Below are 20,954 nucleotides of genomic sequence, written 5' to 3' on the forward strand. Positions count from 1 at the left end.
AAAAAAAAAAAAAGATTAAAAAAAAACCAATACAAAAACAAAAATTGGAATTCACCCCCTCACTCCCCAGATTAGCTGTTGTACTTTGTTATCAGCGTATAAAGTGTTATCTATTTTGAAGTTCCCCATCTTTTTAAGGAAAAAACGAATAAACTTCAAATTTAGTAATAAACATTTTATCATTTAAAAGAACATTCTTTGCCGTTTAATTTTTGAAGATTATCTCTTTCAAATGTTGGCAACGGCTACGTCTCAGATGGTCCAAGATATATAGAAATCATAAGTCCATATGATTCCACCGGCCCACAAACAGCAAACCTTTGTTATTCTTCTGGAATCTCTTTAAGTTGCTCTTCGTCCCAAATGCGACAATTTTGCTTATTTGCATACCCATTGGCTAGAAATGGACTTCATGGCTGAACAAAATTTATTTCCAAAATCTCGAATATTCTTGAAACTTTTCAAGAGCTCATAGAGCGAAGCGATGTCGCTTGGGTAGGTCGATCGGCTTTTCGGTGATCGGATTTTTCGCAAAAGCTGTATTTTGTACCCTTTCAATTTAGTCAAAATAAATAAGTCAGTCCGAGTTTCTGAGAACGGCGCCGAATCGACTATCCACTGTCTTCGTGTACACTCTCAGGCACGGCTGCTATATTTTCTTCACTGCGAGCTGGACGAGCATAAATACTATTGATTACCTATATCAAACTTCCTTGAATGTGTATTGAAACATTACATGAATCTAAAATTAAAATCAAAATAAAGTAGTGAGATCGCACAATAATCAAACAAGGCGTGTTATTAATTATCTTATTATTTAATTTAGCTACGTATATCTGTATATTTAATATATACAATCATATCACATAATTTTATAGAATGCAACTTATGTAAAACTATAAATATTTTTTGAATAGGCATAATTACATACATACATACATTAGACATACATATAAAGCGAATTCAATACGAATTAAAATATATTGATTTGATATTTCAATAAGCTTATGTTGGATGATATTCTATTTGGTTGATGAATCCGGAAAAGCCTCGCGTGGAGGCACAAAACTCAACATCATGATGTGACGCGTATAGGATTTGGTAGCCCTAAATAGAATATCAGTGCCATGTAGGCGATCCAAAACGCCCAGCACGCCAAAGCAATTGTTGAATCTGTTAAACAGTAGAGAAATTAAATTTAGCCGATTAAATTCCTACAAACACTGTTTTACTTACTTTAAATGATGAAAATCGTGTGCCTCCGGACTGGGAAAGAAGGGCAGATGATAACCGGAATGTGCGTTAAGTGTAGACAAAATGGCCAGAGCAAACCACATCCAAGCCGTAGCCACGTGTGTGTTCATCAGGAATACGCCAAGGAATGGTGGCAATAGATTGCTGAAGATATGTTCTATTGGGTGGCAATAAATTGCAGTCACCGCTATTGGCGCTGTCCATTCGTGATGCTGTTTGTGTATGAATTTGTAAATATGCTTGTTATGTAATAGCCGATGTGAATAATAAAAGCCCAGCTCCTCCATTAGAATGCATACGGTCAGCTCCACGCAAACCCAGTGGAATGTAGGTAATTCACGTATCGAGTTCGGACCGCGCAGCGTCATTAGCTTATAGCTGAGGAAAGCGAATGGAATGCCGACAAATACTTGGTTGCTAATTACCCGCCATATAACCTGGTGATACAATTAAAACGGATAAATTACAATTAGTTAGCAGTTACAAGCGGTGTGCAAGTTTTTATAACGGTTCATATTATTTACCTTCATTAAACGTTCCCTCTCAACTGGTTCATTCGTGCCTGGCTGAATTTTGTATTTGCGCAGGAATGCTGGACGATTAGTCATGTCCATGAAAGTGTAAATACCGCCAACAAACCAATAGACTATCATCGAGAATATAGTGCTACCGAATACCCAAAGGATCATGGGATCATCGCCTGAAAGGCATGCAAACAAACGAATGTACCATACAATACCGACTTTTGAATATATTAGATAGTCGAAAAAGTCTTTTCGTATTTTGTCAATAGATGTCGTTGCAGTCGTATATCTGCAGTACCACCAATCACATTGTGTCATACCAAATAATGTTGGAAATGTGAGATTTTAAGCTGCGTTTAACCAAAAAAAAAAAAAAAATAAATTTGCGGAAGTTGAAAAAAGTTACAGCTCTTCAAAAGTGAGTGAAAATAATGGAGAAATTCACTAAATTTTTAAATTTTTATATAAAAATGGGAAGAATGCTACGCAAGTCACCAATGAAATCTGTGAAGTTTATGGTGACGATGATGTATCAGTTCGTGTAGCACAACAATGCTTCGCTCGCTTCCGTTCTGGAAATTTCGATCTACACTGATAGAATAATGTCTCTAGCGCAAAAATGGCAAAAATTGGTACCTATTTTTTAATGATTTACTATTATTGGTACTCGTATTATTATAAATAAAAGTTGAAGTTGATTAGAAATACGAAAAGACTTTTTCGACAACCCAATATTTTATATCCACGTATTTTTTATACCAGAGTGTGTGTATGTATTTAATTATGCTTATATTTTGTAAGCATTTGTCTAGTGAGGTTTTAAATGTAAATAATTGTAAAATTTTATAAATATAATATATTCTTACAACACTATGCCAGTGTTTTGGAGAACCAAAAATTTTTATCAAAATCAGTAAAACAATTCAATTAGCATAGCAATTTAATGATTTAAGTAATTATACGCATACCAACTGGTTAGCTCTTTATAAAGCCGGCATCAAAATTAAACATGGGCAATTCGCCGTCCACCTTTTGCTTTTAAGTTATGTCATCTTAAGCATAAATTTCTAAAAATTTGATCATAACTTTTCAAGTCCTTAAATAGCGATGTTGTGGTTTCCAGTATCTATAACTGACTCTTTATCGAAAATGTGGTCTATTTGTGAGACATATAATTGAAATTCGAACATAATCTCTTTCTGATAATAATTTATCCTTTTGTTGAAAATGGGCTCAATAGTATTTTCAGTCCCCATATACTTCGTATATTGATTTCTGAATTTCTAGTTAAGTTAAATCTGAACTTCTCATATTACGGTATCTGTGCCTCCAGTTACTTTCAATTAAGTGAGAATTTATTAATGGTAATACATATTAATATATACATGTATGTATTTTGGATATCTGAGTGTACCTTCCCACAGCACCAATTGAGCTCGGCTTTAATTTTTGCAATTGCGAGAGTGTAAAATGTTCCGTTACGCATCAATTTAGCCTTTCCTTACTTGTTAAAAATATTTTAGTTCGCAAATCTCAATGAACTCCGTAATGTTTATAAATATGATATGAAAATTAGCCTACATTTTGGCGCGAAGATGTATTAATATGCAGATTTTAGGAGAAAGGTCAATCAAACACGAACGCTTTCTTAATTGTGAATTGAGCTCATGTTATTAAGTGCCACATGCATTTATACATACCCACTGTGACATACATATGTACATGAGAAGCTAAAACTGATGTTTTTTATTATTTGCCTCTTCGAACATATGCATATGTATGTATGTAAAGGGTGATCCATGTATAATTAATTTTCGCAATAGCCATTCTTTGAGAGATCACGCGTGATGAGTCGTGTCAAGCTGTCATGTTATTTTTGTTCAGTATTGTTTGGAATTTTCCCATGGAAAGACTTACGCCTGAACAACGTTTACAAATCGTTCAACTTTATTACGAAAATTCACATTCGGCGCCGTTCGCAGCAACTCAGACTGACAAATGTTACAGCGATATCTTCAATTGAAAGCGTACAAAATACAGCTTGTGCAAGATCTGTAGCCACTCGTCCTTCCCAAGCAACATGGTTTTGCTTTACGGATTCCTGAAAAGTTCCAAGAAGATCCGACGTTTTCAAGCCAAAATTGGTTCAGCGATGAGATCCATTTTTGGCTGAATGGGTATGCAAACAAGTAAAATTGCCGCGCATACATTGAGACGAAGAGCAACTTGACGAGATTCAAGAGCTGCCATTCCATCCAGAAAAAAAAAATGGTTTTACGTATTTTGTAGGCCGGTAGAATTATCGGTCCATACATCTTCAAAAATGATGCCGGTGAGAATGTAACCGTCATTGGCGACCGTTTTTGCGCCATTATAACCAACATTTGATGCCTGAAATTGAAGCTCATGATCTCGGCTACATTTACATTCATCCAATTCAGACACATCGTATCTATCAATGAATTTATTAAGCGAACACTTCGGTGAGCAGATAATTTCACGTTTTGGGCCGGTCGATTGGCCACCAAGATCGTGTAATGTCACGCCATTAGACTTATAAAGTCTAAAGTCTATGCGGCCAATCCGGCTTCGATTCCGGCGTTGGAGGAAAACATTACACGTGTCATTTGCCAGTCACCAGTTGAAATGATCGAACGAGTCTTTGAAAATTGGACTGAACCGATGGAGCATCTGAGACGTGGTCGCTGGAGATTTTCTTTAGAAAAGTAAGGTACCTCGAAATGGATCACCCGTTATTACTGCTTATGTGTGTATTATATTAAAAGCCGAGCTTCTTTGTTGCGAAATATACATACGTGAACTACTCACACGAATACATTAATAAAATTTCAGTGTATATGTACAAATATATGTAAGTACTATATATAAAGTGAACATTAATTTAAGTAGTTCTCACCATTTAATTGAATCTGACAAGTGATATACATATTTCACAGGCGTGTAAGATTTAGCAAAAACAAATTTTTGCAAATCAGAATTTTTATATATGTATGTATGTATGTGTGCGTGGACGATACCGGCTTACAGGGTTGATTAAGCATGCAAACAAAAGCAATTGACTCACACATAATAAATGTGCAAACACTTGTTGATTCGGCGGAGAATACGAACATACATACAAGTATTATGTTTATAAATAAATTGTAAGTTGTAAATAAATAAAAATAGAAAATTAGAAAGTATTTGCACTTATTATCTACAAAAATCGTTCTAACAATATGTAACCATGTAAACGTGTATAATTTAGTACAAAAAAAAAAAGACATGATAGATACCGCAATAATACGAATATAAGTGAAAAGCCTCCAAAACTAATTATGACTAAGAATATTTACAAATATTCATGAGTAAAGAAATAGCTGTGTACTTAAGTACATATGAGACGTACTATATGTCAATACACACGTGAGTTCGTGGGTACGGTAATGGAGCTCGTTCTGCTATTTTCAAAAGCTTTTGGTATTTATGGTTTGTTTTGTTTACATTTTTCTTAGGCACATGGTTACAATTTGAACAAGAATGACCGTGACCATCACAATCACGCGTAGCAAAGAAGATTAGATTGCAGTGTTACAAAGATACATTTCCACACATACATATTTGTGTGTATAGGTTTCATGCATACAGTGAACTTCGAGTAAACGAAATTTGATTAGAAAATGTTAACAACGAGAAAAACTGAAATTATGCTTTCTAATAAAATCAATACCATATGAAAATCAAATTTGACTCGGACTGGGCCATTGAAACTGTGCATGTCAACTGAAGGTTCGTGGGAAGCTTGATCTCCACATCTCAATTGTTGAGTGTTTATTTAGCAGCATATTTGGACAACCGGGTTTCTTACAATTTTGTGCTTTCAATGGAAGCACGGCTGTGGAATCGTTCAAAAGTGTTTTGTGGAGATTAACTCTAACTTTATATCGAACACAAGGTTTTGAATTTTTTGAAGGCGATAACAAGAATTTATATTAATATACATGATAATATAGTTCTTTTGTCAGTCCGGGACAAATTTGATCAGATGGCATATATGTAGATATTAAAAATTTTCAATTTAGATGATTTTGCAAAAAATTTAATTTTTACATAAGTTCCTGAAAATTATTTAATTATGAAGGGAAATACTATACCATATATAGTTTTTTATACCCCCTAACGGTTGTACGTATGACCTAAAACTAAGTGAGATTGAAATCCGGTTGACTGTCTGTCCGTCCGTGCAAGTTGTAACTTGAGTAAAAATTAAGATATCTTGATGAAACTTGGTATGCGGGTTTCTTAGTAAAAATAATAAGAGCTCGTAGATGGACGTAAATCAAGAAGTAATTAATATAACGGGTTACGAATTTGCGCAAACATTTTTTTAAGTGCTATGCTACCTTTTGACCGAAAATTGTACAAATCCAACCAAAATCGTTCAGTCCTCTAGGAACCGAAAATGTGAACCAGTATCTACATATAGTTGACTTTTGACTGAAAATATCGATCAATGTGGGAGATTTATAACACAAATTCATACAGAATTCTTTCCTGATAATAGTAACTCTGTGTACCAAAAATGGTTTGAATCGGGTCAGTATTTCCTTGAGCACCCATATACCTAATATAAATGTTTTCGAACTTCCAGCGATTTGAGTTATCTCTACAAAAATTACATAGCATTTTTTCTCATAAGAGGGTATCTTTGTGCCTAAAATAAATAAAATCGTGCGAAAACTTGACCCAGCCGCCATATAACTATTATCAGGATTTTTGAACATCCTGCCTGACTTTGCTTCATATGATTGGTGATTATACATATGTAACGTACCTTGAAACCCAGGGAACATTTTTTTGTATAAGGCATTATAATAGTTAATAGACAAATTTTGATCTATACTACCCATATACTACATATAATGATTTTCTTTTTTCTAACAAACCTGATGACAAATTTGTTAGGCAATGTATGAGTTATATAAAGTATATGCATATATAAAACTGAGTAGTTTCCGATCCTCTGGTTGACGTTTTACATCTTAAGATATTGCCTAGATGTTGATTCTTGCAAGTTGCAAGAGTATAAAATGTTCGGTTACAACCGAACCTAGGCCTTTCTTACTTTTTATTTAAGGGGTTTAGACTTTGCACACTGAACAAAGAAAAGAAATGAGCATTTAAATATGTTTCGATAAATATATTAACAAAGAGAGTGTAAAGAATACCTTTCATAAACTATTATTTTGATAAATACATATGTAAGTATGTATATGTATAACAAAATATTAGAAAGTGTTTTTGCGCCTATAAGAGTTTTCCAAATAGATCGTTAAATAAATGGCTATTGAGTAAAGGTCTTAAATTATAGAAATCTTTTTCAATAGTGGGTGAGTGGGGACGCCCCTTTATACGATTTCTCAAACCTCTACCATACATTTCATTACGGCATATCATACAAATTCATTAGCCGTTCGTAAAACGTGGATTAAATAATCTAGGTACCTATATTTCTATAATAAAGTAAGACTTGTATCTCTATAGACTAATAAATTATAACAACATTGCTTAATTATTAACGGAATGAGCTTTCATACAAAGTATGTAATTATTTATGGGTTTTAATATCGGATTTTTTCGAACAAAAGAATTTAAAGTTTTGCGTTTGGTTGTATTTGGTATATGTTATCTTAAGGAAATTGTTTACTTTCCAAATTAAATAGAAGCGTTTCCACAAATAGAAATAAAAGTTTATGTACATATGTATGTATGTATGTGTCGTATGTATATGTAGGTCATTTAGTTTAACTATATTTTTGTAAGATAGAACCTACATAAATGTAAATTCAAAACGACGCTTCGTTTAAGCTTTGATAATAAGAATGAAAGCTTCTTCGCAATTAGTAAGCCGCAGCGAAGGCACAATAGCCGTTGAATCTAAATACTCGTGCAAATGTATATATATATATATGTCATATACATATTTGTATATAGATATGTACATAGTATATAAAAGAGATAAAACCTCTATATTGCTTGCTATTAATATTTTTAGTGGTTTATTAACGATGGGCTATAAAATACCAGCGTGGCTGTAGGAATATGAGAGGAGGCCAAACTAGACATAAATAGTTTGTAGGAGTCACAATAATGAAAACTATTTGGTACTTCTGTCGAAAAAATATCAAAATCGAAAAGCTTTAAGGTTTAAATTTTATTACCCAGAACAGGGTATATTAAATTTTACACAAACTTTGTAACAGTTAGAAGAAAACTACTACTAAGAACGAAAACTAATTCCTCAGTTTTTGAGATATGGATCTGAAATTTTGCACACGTTCTTTTCTTTCCGAGCAGTTATTCATTTGACATATCGGATCACTGTGATTCAATCGAAATCAAGTCTTTGAATAGAAGACTTCTTTGATAGATAAGATATCTGCTCGAAATGCGATCATTCCACAAAGCTCTTGTTGTGTTGTTGTAGCGGCAGAATTTTGTCGAGTTGATAGTCCGTGACGGGATAAAAAATACGGATCCGTTCCGATTACGTTCACCCGACTATCGTAGGAACGTCATGTTATGTCCTTTTATGCTATAAGAAAAGCACCTGTGAAGGGTATTATATATATATAATTTAAAAATTTCAAATTCTTTAGTATGTAAGTGCGTATGAATAGCAACTGGTCGCGTGTGAATCTATGTAGATTATTTTGGTAGATAACACGGATTAGCGTTTACGACCTGATGACCTACTGCATTAGGTGCTAAATATTGATACTAAACAGACGTCATAAATCACTATTATTGACTATTACGCAAATTTACTTCAAATTTCACTTGGATGACATATTCCAGACACTTATTTTGCTTTCAAGCTTAAGATTTTAACTTAAACAAAGCTTGTTGCGGTCCGAAAGCCAAAAAATAATAATGGAGAAGGCTGTGAACTTTTATCAGCAATAAACGGAAGAGTGATACACACTTGTATGTTTAAATTTACATACAAACACACATACTTTCAAAATTACACAAACAATCATCACCGTTCAAGTACGATTAGTACAAATTCCTTTCGCTGTGCACTTACCTGTTTTATCGATAAATTTATCCCATTGCGCTTGCCAGAAATCGCCCGATGCACCCCAGAAGCTTTGCAAATGCCTGAGTAGAAACATATCCAAGTAATAAAATTTCTCCATTATCAATGATAGTACAAACGATAATGTTCAACTGAAAAGGTGCATATATCGTGTATTTGAGTATCTATGCCAAGGCTTCCAGTTTAAAACTAAACCAAGCTGAACTTGAAACGAAAGTCGGAACTGCAATGCTAGGCAGTTAGTAAATACATATGAATATATATGCGCATACATATGTAATTACAGAAACGAAAATGGAAAATCACTAATAAACAAGAAAAAATACACTAAACGTAATGGAAGAATGTACGATGGAGAACCGAAATTCTGGACGGTTGTTAAAAGAATGTCAACTGGTGCCTGTGTTGTGATGGTCGAATGTATGTTATATATGGTACATAGTAAATGGAAATTGACGGACAGAGTGGGTCTCAATGGGCTGCGCAATGATCTTTGCGCTCCTAAAGAGGTCTAAATCAAAACAAAGCGATCGGGAGATTTTACTCTCACCAATTAGCACGCAAGCAGCTACATATATAAAATTGTATCTATGAGTATGCAGAGATGTAAAATGAGAGTTGCGCGGTTTCTTTCTCTGTCTCTCTCTCTGAGTTGGTGCACTGGAAAATTGTTGCTATGTATTGGTTGACGTTCAATTGCGACTTACACTTTTGTAATGCAATCTGCTCGCGCTTACAATACAAATATGTACAAACATACTATTTGACTGACCCACAAGGAAAAGTTGAGTGATTTTCTATGTCTTTCTACTATCTATATATGTAAATGGGAGATTACTTCATATATATGTAATATATCGTCACCTAAAATGCAAAATAATGTATCAGCAAAAAAAAAAAAATAATAATAATAATTGAAATTAAGTTTTTTATTGCTTATGATGTAGTGAACATCATATTGCATATAGATAGCATTAAATTTTCAGCTTTCGCTGTCAGATATAACGAATATGTAACCAATACATAACCACTTTATTACCAAAACTCAAATTTTGTTTCTCTATCAGACGTTTCTATTATATCGTTTTTCCTTCGCCTGTAAACTTATGAAAAGTGAAAGTTTTGAATTTTAGGGGATGATATGTATGATATGATGTTTTTTAAAACTCAGGAGAAAAGTGCTGATTTGACTATTTACGACCAATGCTGATGTGAATATTATCTACTAAATATTCTTCTCATTACAAAAAATTAATCTCTTTTGAATTTACTTCAACACTTTTGATTGCATGCTGACAACAGCTGTCTTCAACTCGCCAAGTGCCGAAGAGTGATGAAACGAATAAAATGTACCAGATAACATGTCGGTTGGCGCTTGCTTTCTTTTTGTAGATATTCTTTCTACAATAAAAATATTTTAGTAACCTTCGAGAATTACGTAAAGTTCGTGAATAAATATATTTTATTTCAAGTCTAGTCTAAAATGTGTAAGGCAGACCTTGGTGGCATTAAAAATAAACACCACTTCAATGTGTCATCCGCATACTCGAAAAATGGCAAATCGAAGACGCGTACTGTGAGAATAGCGCCAGTCCAACAATTTCCGACAGGGTTTGGCTTTGTTTAGGCCTATTTGTTTACATGAAAAATTCATTGTTTCTTTGTGAAAAAAAACAAAAGCTTGTAGGAAAATCAAGTAGTCAAAAGTCAATTTAAAAAGTTAATTCTCTATAGTTTTTGGAACAAGGTTTCTGATTGATTATAAATTTTTAAACAAAACAAAAAACAGACCAGGCACCTTCTGCCGAAGATAACCTCATACCTATATATTGCATCATTAGATACTTTCGTTAAGTCACTAATGCCACACTTTTCAGTCTTCACTGTTCATTTCGCCTCTAATTCTGTATTTTAATTCGAAAATAGAGTATTTGAAAACACTTTTATGCTTTATACTTTCTCTTTTGGATTTTTACAATTTTGTAAAAATTAAATCGTTTCTTATATGTGTATATGTACATATATGTAGCCGTAGGTTTTTCAGAGAGAGCGAGAGCGAGCTTAGGTATTATATACATATATTTATCGTATATATGTATGTATATACTCAATTATATGCGTAATTGTGCAAATTGTAAACAATATTGGCGCAACGTCAAAAGTAAACAATCGGTCAAGTGCGGACTGATAAAATATGTCCCCATACAAATATTTATATGTATGTCGTATGTATATAGGGATTAAATGCTGGTACATGTGTGCATGAATGTGAAGGAACCTGTATGCTTGAATCTATACATTAATGTGAATGTGTGTGTATGTACATATGTTAAATATGGAAGGCAAACCCAAGAAGAAAGTAGTGACAAAGGCAGCGGCATTTCATGCCTTTGAATATGTGTAGATACATGTACATGTGCATACTAAAATACACATGTATGTATATATATACATACATACATAAATGTGTGTACTTTAAGATATTTTTGTTGCGTATAAACTGAAAATATACTTATGTATGTGTACATACATACATATGTATATACATTGTTTATGAATGTTGTTTTGAATCAGGTGGAAGGCAAAGCGGTCATTAGCATTTCATTGAGTAGTGAAATATAGGAAAATTCTTTTACACGGATTTTAATACGAGTAACGTTAAAGCAGAACCAAGAAAATACAAGTTTATGAATTTATATATGACTTTCAGTGCTTTTGTTTATTTAGCCATCACAGTTATTGGTTCAAACACAGGCATATTTGGATTAATTATTATAACGGAAAACATTGAATGACTACGATACAACTGACGTTCAAAATGCCGTTAATTGTCAGTTAACTTCCTAAAAGTGGCCAAGCTACTTAAAGAGAGATTACTTTGGATTTGAAGGACGTCATATTTTTGTCGGAATATTGTATTAGCATTAATGGGTTAGGAGTAGTCAGAGGCACGAAAAAATTACAATTTTTAGTATTTTTTGTTTGCTATTAAATCGTGTTATTTTACAAAAGTAGTAATATGGCATTATTATAGAATGTGTTGACTTGAAGTCACGAAAATTTCAAAAAAAAAGCTTTATTTCCAAAAAAGGAACTTGCAGTGACAACCTTCAGTTCTTGGAGATTCATCTAAAATCAATCGGACAAAACAAAAATTAGTTTTATAAATAGATAATCCTGGGGCTGATCGAAGGATTTTTTTTTTTCAAAATTAACAAAATGGCGGCCCCAAGAAATTTTTTTCTAAATTTTTGCGAAAAAGTCAACAGTTAATTGGTTTTAAAAATTCGAAATTTTTGAAAAAAAAACCTTCGATCAGGCCCGAGTTTATTATGCATTCCAAAAGCTGTATAAATTTCATTAAAATCTACTGTTTCGCACTAACGCTTTGAAGTGCCCGATCTCTCTTTGTTACTTGTAGAATAATTCAAAAACTAATTATCGGATCCACATAATTATAAGAAAACGAAATTAACTTTGAACAAGAGGATATACATAGGTATGTGTATATATATATATGTATATACATATACATATTATGTACCTTTATGCGTAACACTCACCAGGTAAGGACGTTTCGAAACACAATGAATACTGCTAGTGCACAAGTTATAATGAAAATGACACTGTGTAAAGATGACAACCAGCGCCGCTTTTTGGGCTCCATTGGTGGGGCATAACCAATACTTGATAATGGCGATGGGGGTGGGGTATAATCGGAATCATCACCAGCAAGCAAAGCGATGCTATCGCCATGAGCATCAAAATCAATACGCTCCAAATGCTTTTCCGATTTTTCACTGTGCGTTGTTGTTCCACCGGCATTACCACTTCCTTTATCGTTAACACTGTTTCCACCATAACTATAACCACTAGCTGGAGTCGGTTGTGCAACATTGGTTTCCGTAACTGTTTTTATATTATTCATTGAGTTAGCGTTGCTTGTGTACGATGAATTTGTTGTTGTTGCAGTGGCATTAATTGAAGTTTTCAATTCGGTGGCCATTTTTTAATATAATTTGTTTTTGTATAGCTGATTAACTTTAATAGAAATTAGTAATTGCAGCGTTTGCTTTTATTTGTATTTAGTAAATTAAAAAATGTTTTTAATTATTTCACTTTGCTCATTTTCCGCAGTTAGTAATTTCAAACTTTGTATGCAGACTTAACTACATACATATGTATTTTTGTATATCTAAATTAATTAAACTAATCAGCATTTTTATGCTAAATCGATAATTTCGGAATATATTTAGTATAATATAAAAATCGATTGTTAACCATGAAAATGGGTTATCTTATTCCAATTGCTACCGCTGCTGATAAGTATCACTTTCGGCTAACTTCATTACTTTTTCTTAACATGAATAATGATTAATTAATCTTTTTTTAAATATACTTTCCAAATTGTTATTTTATTATAACTATAAAAATGTACTGCTACTGTTTGCCTCTTAATGTGAACAAAGGACACGAATTGCTCACATCAAAACAAAAACAACATGATTGATATCCTTTGTTTACATTTTGTTGGCTTGACGACAATTGGTTTCGAAAGCTTTCGCTGAATTTATACTAATTCTATAACAGTGTAGTAAATAAGAAAAATTTTCACATAAAAATGTGTATTTTTGCAATTAGCAATATCAATAACGAATAAAATAAAATAAGTAAATTATAAATAAAAATAATTTAATTTTTTTTATGTATTTCAGTTCTCGCTCCAAATATTTTCATTAACAATAACCAATTAATAAAAAATTATTGTTTATAATTCATATTAATCAATATGGCCAATACCGATCTGAATACTTACATACATATGTATATACATATGTATCCTTCATGGCATTTATGTCCCACTGTTCTGCAAAAGCTTCAATACGGCCTTGCCAGAAAATTTTAAGAAATTTCTGAAATGTGAAATGAGCTTTGCTTCTGGAGGGCATCAGCATTCCACATGCAACCATGTAGGCAGTCATTAGTTTTCTCTCTTTCGCACATACTTTGTTTTGAGTGATAAACGGAGAATTGGAAAAATAGCTTCAGCATACTTGCGCATCTGACAGCTGTTTAGTCTTTATTCACGTGTAAAATTGACAGGTACAAAATTAACGTAGTTGTTTTACAGTTTCTTGCCAATTAAATTCATTATTATAAGTGTTGAAAAAAATAAATTTGGATTTTTACTAGCATTATGCAATTTGTTTTTGCATTTCCAATTATTGCCGTGGATAGTAGCACAATATAGACAAAAACAATAGGGCAAATGATAAAAATGATATTGCATTCGTCGTTATAAGTTAGAGCGAGAGAGTACGATTGGATAGCAGTACGAAGTCGAAGAAATAAAAAAACAAATTACGAAGAAAGATAGATCGAAGACAAGAATAAATTTGATATTGAAAAGAAAATATAAATTTTAGTGTGATTACATGAAAGTGAGTGAAGAAATCAGCAACAAAGTTATCGTGAAAGTACGCAATACATTTAAAATATTCATATGCAATTAATTACAAACTATAATAAGTAAATTTATGCAAGTTGTACAATAATAAACGCCAAGCTAATAACTTATTTTGTAATACGTGCCGAGAAACAATAAAATAAAAATATCATGCTGAGGAAAAATATCTTTGCATGCAAAAATATTTTACGTCAGTTTCAGAAGGAGCATTGAACAGCTATTGCTTATATATGTACATATATATAAAGTGAATATTTTAGCTGCAAACCAGATAAAATGCATTTTATTAACTCAAAACTCGAAACAATTTGCATGAGTGATATAGAAATGACGTGGACGAAAAATGCACGATGAAGTATTGAGTATTAAAAGTTTATATTTAAGACCAATGAAGTTGTAGCAGGGATTTTAAATATTTGGTAGGAGCATGAAAGCAACGTCATATTTTGCACCCAATGTATGCTTATCCTCAAAATGTTCTTTTTTTGTTTGTATTACTTTGCTGCCGTGTTTCGGGAAGAAATATATGTTTATATACATATTTACGAATTAGTTTAAAAGCTGTTCATTTCGTATATATTTGATAACAAGTTTTCCAAGTTAATCATATTGGTTGCTTTTAATATATCAAACATATACCTACTTTGCAGTAGTCACATAAGACGACCTTCATTTGCTGGTACTGCACGCTAAATATGTGCAATGTTTATTTCTTGTTTTTTGGCTTGTGGAACTGTGCCATAGTCATACACATGTACTCGTATATAGGAATAAGCATTTGCATTAATACTATAGATGAATATAAAACAATATAAGTTTTATATTGTATAACAATAACGGCTGTGTCTCCCTAAGCGCGCAGTTACATCAACAACGGCTTTGTTTTTGCGTAGTGCTAAGTATTTTATAGAAAAAAATCTTGATTTCAAAATTTAAAGAAATTAGTGTAATTACATTAATATATATATATTTTCTTTTTGTTACGAAAACCTTAGTTATATAGATTCCATTCTTGACTTAGCACTTACTGCTATACGCTACCATACCTATCTCTACATTACAATGCACCATAATCCATACTTAATTGAAGTCAGCTGTGATTCGCAAAACATTGGAAATATTGAAAGATAAAGTGTTTTTAAGTATAAATGCTGATGTGCTGTGTTAATCTTCCTTGAAAAATGTTTGATATGCGCATAAGTAAACATTAATGAGTTCTCTACAATAGATTTAATATAATAAAGTTTAAATACCATTTCAGCCGTCATAGCCTCTCTGATTAATTTATATTTTCTTGCAGATACCAATAATCAAAATATACAACTATCAACTTAAGATAAATAAACGAGAATAGAGTCGAATAAGTACACAGATATAGTATATGCAAGAATCTCACAAACGAAACAAAGGAGGTGCATCTATGTATATTCTTCGATATTCTTGAGACAAGTGACGTTGTATTGTTTCCTGTTTAATAATTATTTTTTCGAGACCCAAAATAACCATATGGGTTAATACACCTACAATATAATAATTTTATTAAAGGAGAAAAAAACAAAGAAGTAAAAAACAATACATACATACAGAGATCAGAGCAAAGCGTAATAATTTGTGCGAATTAAAATATTCAGAGGAAATAGACAACTCAACACAGCAAATTTCTGTCATCGTGTGGCTAGTGAAACTACAGCAGTAGATTCGTGTGTCATAATATGCAAAATAAAGTTTTCTATATTAAAAACAAAGGCAAAACATAAAACAAGAAAGAAATAACAACGAAAACAAAAATACTATAAACACAAAAGACACAGAATTAAAGAGAAGTGAATATTAAAGACAAGTGACATTGTCGACGTGGGTGGAGTAGTATTGCAACGTTAGCATCTCTATGGATCGTTTCGATTTGGAGGATGTGGTTGCACCGCCAACACACACTGCCGATGCGCCACTCAAAGATTGGCGTCTCAAGTATCAAGCTGGTACAATAAAAAATAGTGATTTTACGGAGTTTTTTCAAAAACAAGCAAGGAAATATTTTCATTTCCGATATGAAAGAGAGCAAGGTGAGTAAATGTTTTACTATTATTCTCATTGAGCAATGTTTAGTCATTCATATTAATTACCGTTATACGCAGACCACATAGTAAGTGACTGAAAGTAACAAATTGTCATTTGTCTGCTCTTTGACAATGGTGGTAGCGACGACGGTTGTGGTTATTTATGTGCTTTGGTAACATTGACCATGGCAACATGATCTGATAACACACGTGTATAATTTACATGACTAACAAATGCTAAAATTGTAATGTTATTCTAGTTAAGAAGATATGTATGTTAGATTTCCCATCTACAGAGGTTTTTGAGGTTTTATATTCTAGCACCACATGTCGCTCGTGGGTGTTATATTATACTTTGATAAGCGGTTGCTTGTGAAAATATTTTTAAATCTAGCATCTAGTTTTAATTTTATTTAAAGATACTTCAAAAAAATAAATAAATTATTCGTAAAAAATCCTATAAGAAAAAACAAGTTATTCAATTTTGAAAAAAATATAAATCCCTAAATATCTCATATAATATTTAATTTTTTTTTTTTAGAGTTTCGGGGTTTAGGTTCTTATTGTGGCACGTATACATTGAGATAAGATTTAGTATGCATGCATACCTACATATGATATACATATGTACATATTTGACTGATATGGTTGGAGTATAAAGTTCCGTTACGCTTATAAGTAGTATTTTCTTACTGGTTTGCCTTGTTTCAGTGTAAAACTGTGCTGTATATTGTCTCTTGTTCATATTAGTACAATGAAAATTGAAACACAATTGAAAAATTGCTATATATTGTAATAAATGGCAAAAATTTGTTTATGTGGATTGAGGAGAAACATAATTATACATACATAAGTAGTGGGGATTTCTTTAGTTCTACAATTTTTGCTTTATTAAATGCAGTGAACTACTCACTCAAATCAATAATTGTTATAATATATTTATACTATATGACTATATCGTTGAATGAACATAAAGCTCGTTAATTTATTAATGCGAGTTAAACAAATTAGCAATAGGTGATTGACTGCCGTGAGAAATTTCTCAATAAAACATCTTTCAATCGTGTGAACATAGCTGTTAAGCACGACACTTTAGAGCAAGCAAAAACTAACATTATTTAATTTTTTTATTAAGAGGCTTTTTATATAATGAATAAGTAATAAAATACGTTTAGGGGATTTTATATACTGTTGTTGTTGTAGCGACCGAATTCTCCCGAGTTGATAGTCCTTAACCGGATAAAGAATACGGATACGTTCCAGTTACGTAGACCCGACTGTCGTGTAACGGTATTGAATGTACTGTAATTGTCGACGATTACTTTTAAAAACTCTTGGCTTTCCTTGATTTCGCGGACCTCCGAAAAATGAGGCTTCGCGATGAAAATTTTTTTTTGCTTAAAATTATCTAAAATGCCCGACCATGACGAAGTTCGATAACAATTAGCCGTCTAAAGAACAACAAATTGGCGGGGGCCGATTAATTGCCGGCCGAGCAATTGAAATACGGCGGCGAAGAACTGAGAAGGAGCATTCATCAGCTTCTTTGTAAAATATGGTCGGACGAAAGCATGTCCAACGATTTAACAAACAGTTGCTACTTCGGATTGAGTAGGCAATTGCGAAGTAAAGTCCTCTCTTGACAAACAAAAATCAAACTATAAGTCACTCATTAATTCCGTATGGCGAAATGGTGCAGAGGCTTGGGCGATAATAACATCTGATGAGTCGAAGTTACGAGTTTTCGAGAGAAAGGTTCTGCGAAAGATTTATGGTTCTTTGCACGTTGGCGCAAATCAAAATCTACATGTCGCATGAACTTCAATTAGTAGGAATATTTACATACTAGAGAAGAAAATCGATTTTTTGAAATTCTTAATAATCTCATAAGAATTCTCTAACTTTAGAATAGTCCAGATATATATGTAAAATTAAATGATTTAAGATAATTATTAATTATTAATTGTTTAAAAATCTTGGTTATTTCATAATATTCATTAAGAACATTCAATTCAGTTTTCAATTTTGTTTCCAACCATATTACGTATTTATTTATTATAATTCAAAGAATTTAGATCACATACGTACAAATACATATCAATGGTTTTTTTTACTACATAGTATAAGCAGTTGTACGACGAAAGCGCTTTGTGCTGAGTCGTCAAAAATATAAATAAAATAAAAACATAAAGAGTCCATTTAGGACTTTCAAGAGTTCAGAGGTATGATAAAAAACTTTTCAGACATTAATATTTATATTTATCTACAATATCTAGTATGTAATATTAAAGTGACGTTAGCCGTAAATCTATTTAAACTTCTTAATTAATTAGCAAATTACGTTACTTTGGACCGGAGGATGTTGAGGATCAATATTAATTTTAAAAAATATCTGTTATTACGCCAACATGGGTACATATTTTCTAAATGGGTATTTCAATTTGGAGTGACATAGTTTATCAAAGACATATACACTCACACGTATTCATAAGTGGCTTTTATTAAAAAAAAAAGTTAATAATCTTACAAGAAAACGACAAAGCTACCAACTATATGAATAACTTATAGACGTTATTTATAATCTCGTCATCAGCAGTTTTATAAACTTTTAGTCACTACAGTGGTGAAGCGATTTGTAACCATACAATTCTACGATATTTAGTATACAGGGTGGCTAATGAATTTTGCTACATTAAGAAATTTAAATAATTTTTTTTTTCAGTCTGTGGAACTCATTTTTCTTTTATTCATGTTAAAGCTCATTTAATTTTAATAAATATAGCTTAATTAGTTTTAAAAATAATGGAATTTAAATGCCCCCCTTCTGCTCGTTGATGCATGTGCGGCATCTTACCAAAAAGTTGTTCATTACTGCTTGGAGAGTTGAGACAGGAATAGCCGCAAATGTTTCTCGAATGGATTGCCTTAGTTCATTCAAATTTGTTGGTTTTGCTTTGTAGACTTAATGTTTGCAATAACCCCACGAGAAAAAGTCAGGTGCAGTAAGGTCAGGCGACCTGGGTGTCCAACGGAGTTTCTGGATATCAGCTTATTCATCAGCAACCCTGTATATTATAATATAAATATGTATGCATACATAGTGTGTATATATCAATGGAACATAACTTCTTTGATCTTTTTCTGTTGAATGACTAAACATATGTAAATTTAATTAATCATCATAACTGCTGTATTTAAACGAATAAAAGTCTAATTATTATTTTTCTTTTCAGATGCTACCAGACCCAGCTGTAAGTAAAATCGAATTGCGAAATTATTTTCGCTGATCATCGTAAAACTGTCATAGAACATTTAACTTCATATCTCACACATTATTTATAGTACTTTGAGTAGTTGTAAGTTCTGTTTTCCGTTAGAAAGTGCGGATACAAGGCTTAAATCGAAAATAATTATTTTGAAGACAATTGTCGTTCCGGTTTTAACCGTTATAACTCAAATCAAATCGCGTAACGGTGACGTTTGATATGATCAAGCAGGCTTACCCAGATGTCGCTTTAGCAAGAAGTGGTGTGTTTCGGTGGCACCAGCCCTTTTTAGGGGGCCGGGAAGGGGTTGCTGATGAAAACCGGAAGAATGAGTAAATCCATGCTCATTGTCTTTTTTGACATCACAGGCATCGTCCACCGTGAATTTTTTCCTCCTGGATAAACCGTCAACGCCAATTTTTACGTGGAAGTTCTCAAGAGATTCAAACGATGGGTCAAATCAAATTGAAGAATCTTAGTCATTTCTAGCAAAAACAGAACTTATGAAGAACCTGAGTACTATGTGTTATTGGTTTTAGTTTAGGTTGTTCTGTATATTATATATGTATATAATCGTATTTTTGTTGTACGTTTTTGTTGCTGAAGTCCTACATTAAACACTCATTAAGAGCCAGCTTTAATAATAATAATATATGTTTTGCTTTTGCTCGTTAATATTAAATGCTTATTTCAACATAAAAATCATTTCATCTAAATCCGTAACATTTGCTTGGTGCGCAAATTTTATTATTTTAATATCGATTATTTATTTGTGTTTTTTTTTTTTATTTTACGTTAATTATTATGTGTTTTTGGTTCCCCAAGGGGCAGATGTACTTTCTGCATTTAGAAACTATCAAACTAGGCTTGATGGCTCGCGGCCTCGTGGCGCCTGTAAGTTTTTTTGCCAACACTTTTCCCAAAACTTAAGTTCACTCATCTGAATAAATAAAAAAAATAAAAAATAATCATAAAATACATAAATCAGCACAATCAGTAATTCAAAATGACTATAAATTAAACGGAAGCGTTTAATACTCATACATCCATTGTGCTTACAACTAGCTGGCGACGCTACTAATATTCATTGCCTGGTTATTATAAATACATAGGTGGTTATGCATTTACCGTGCAAAAACCAGAAATACTCAATAATCAAATTTTCATTACTCACATATGCTTGTATCTATATTTCTACTAATTCTATTTTTCATGACTCTTTTTATTATTCTCTTGCGCTCTCTTCTCTTCTTCTTTTCTTGTTCATCACTTTGGAAAAACATA

At 32.3% G+C, this 20,954-nt stretch overlaps 2 protein-coding genes across 7 annotated transcripts in view; one reads left to right on the forward strand and one right to left on the reverse strand.

Moving 5' to 3' along the window:
- Window positions 1-20,954, forward strand: part of LOC108970669 (E3 ubiquitin-protein ligase UBR1-like) — a 49,471-nt gene that overhangs the window by 21,188 nt on the left and 7,329 nt on the right. Inside the window, exons 1-3 of one of the 6 annotated variants that reach the window (XM_018936188.1) lie at window positions 13,963-13,983; window positions 15,648-16,410; window positions 19,638-19,655. In XM_018936188.1, coding sequence (XP_018791733.1) covers window positions 16,236-16,410; window positions 19,638-19,655 — 193 coding nt within the window. In that variant the 5' untranslated portion in view covers window positions 13,963-13,983; window positions 15,648-16,235. Of the gene's footprint in view, window positions 1-13,962; window positions 13,984-14,024; window positions 14,358-14,742; window positions 14,767-15,647; window positions 16,411-19,637; window positions 19,656-20,954 lie in introns of those variants that run through there. The other 5 variants (XM_018936184.1, XM_018936185.1, XM_018936187.1 and 2 more) reach the window with 5 other exon arrangements.
- Window positions 799-13,122, reverse strand: LOC108970670 (fatty acid hydroxylase domain-containing protein 2). Its single transcript, XM_018936191.1, has 5 exons — window positions 12,444-13,122; window positions 8,869-8,942; window positions 1,779-1,954; window positions 1,237-1,691; window positions 799-1,173 (listed from the first exon to the last, which is right to left on the reverse strand). Exons 1-5 carry the CDS (start codon window positions 12,884-12,886, stop codon window positions 1,023-1,025), a joined length of 1,299 nt encoding a protein of 432 aa, XP_018791736.1. The 5' UTR covers window positions 12,887-13,122; the 3' UTR covers window positions 799-1,022.

The sequence above is a fragment of the Bactrocera latifrons genome, unplaced genomic scaffold, assembly GCF_001853355.1.
Source record: "Bactrocera latifrons isolate USDA-ARS-PBARC rearing strain unplaced genomic scaffold, ASM185335v1 scaffold_306, whole genome shotgun sequence".
NCBI lineage: Eukaryota > Metazoa > Arthropoda > Insecta > Diptera > Tephritidae > Bactrocera > Bactrocera latifrons.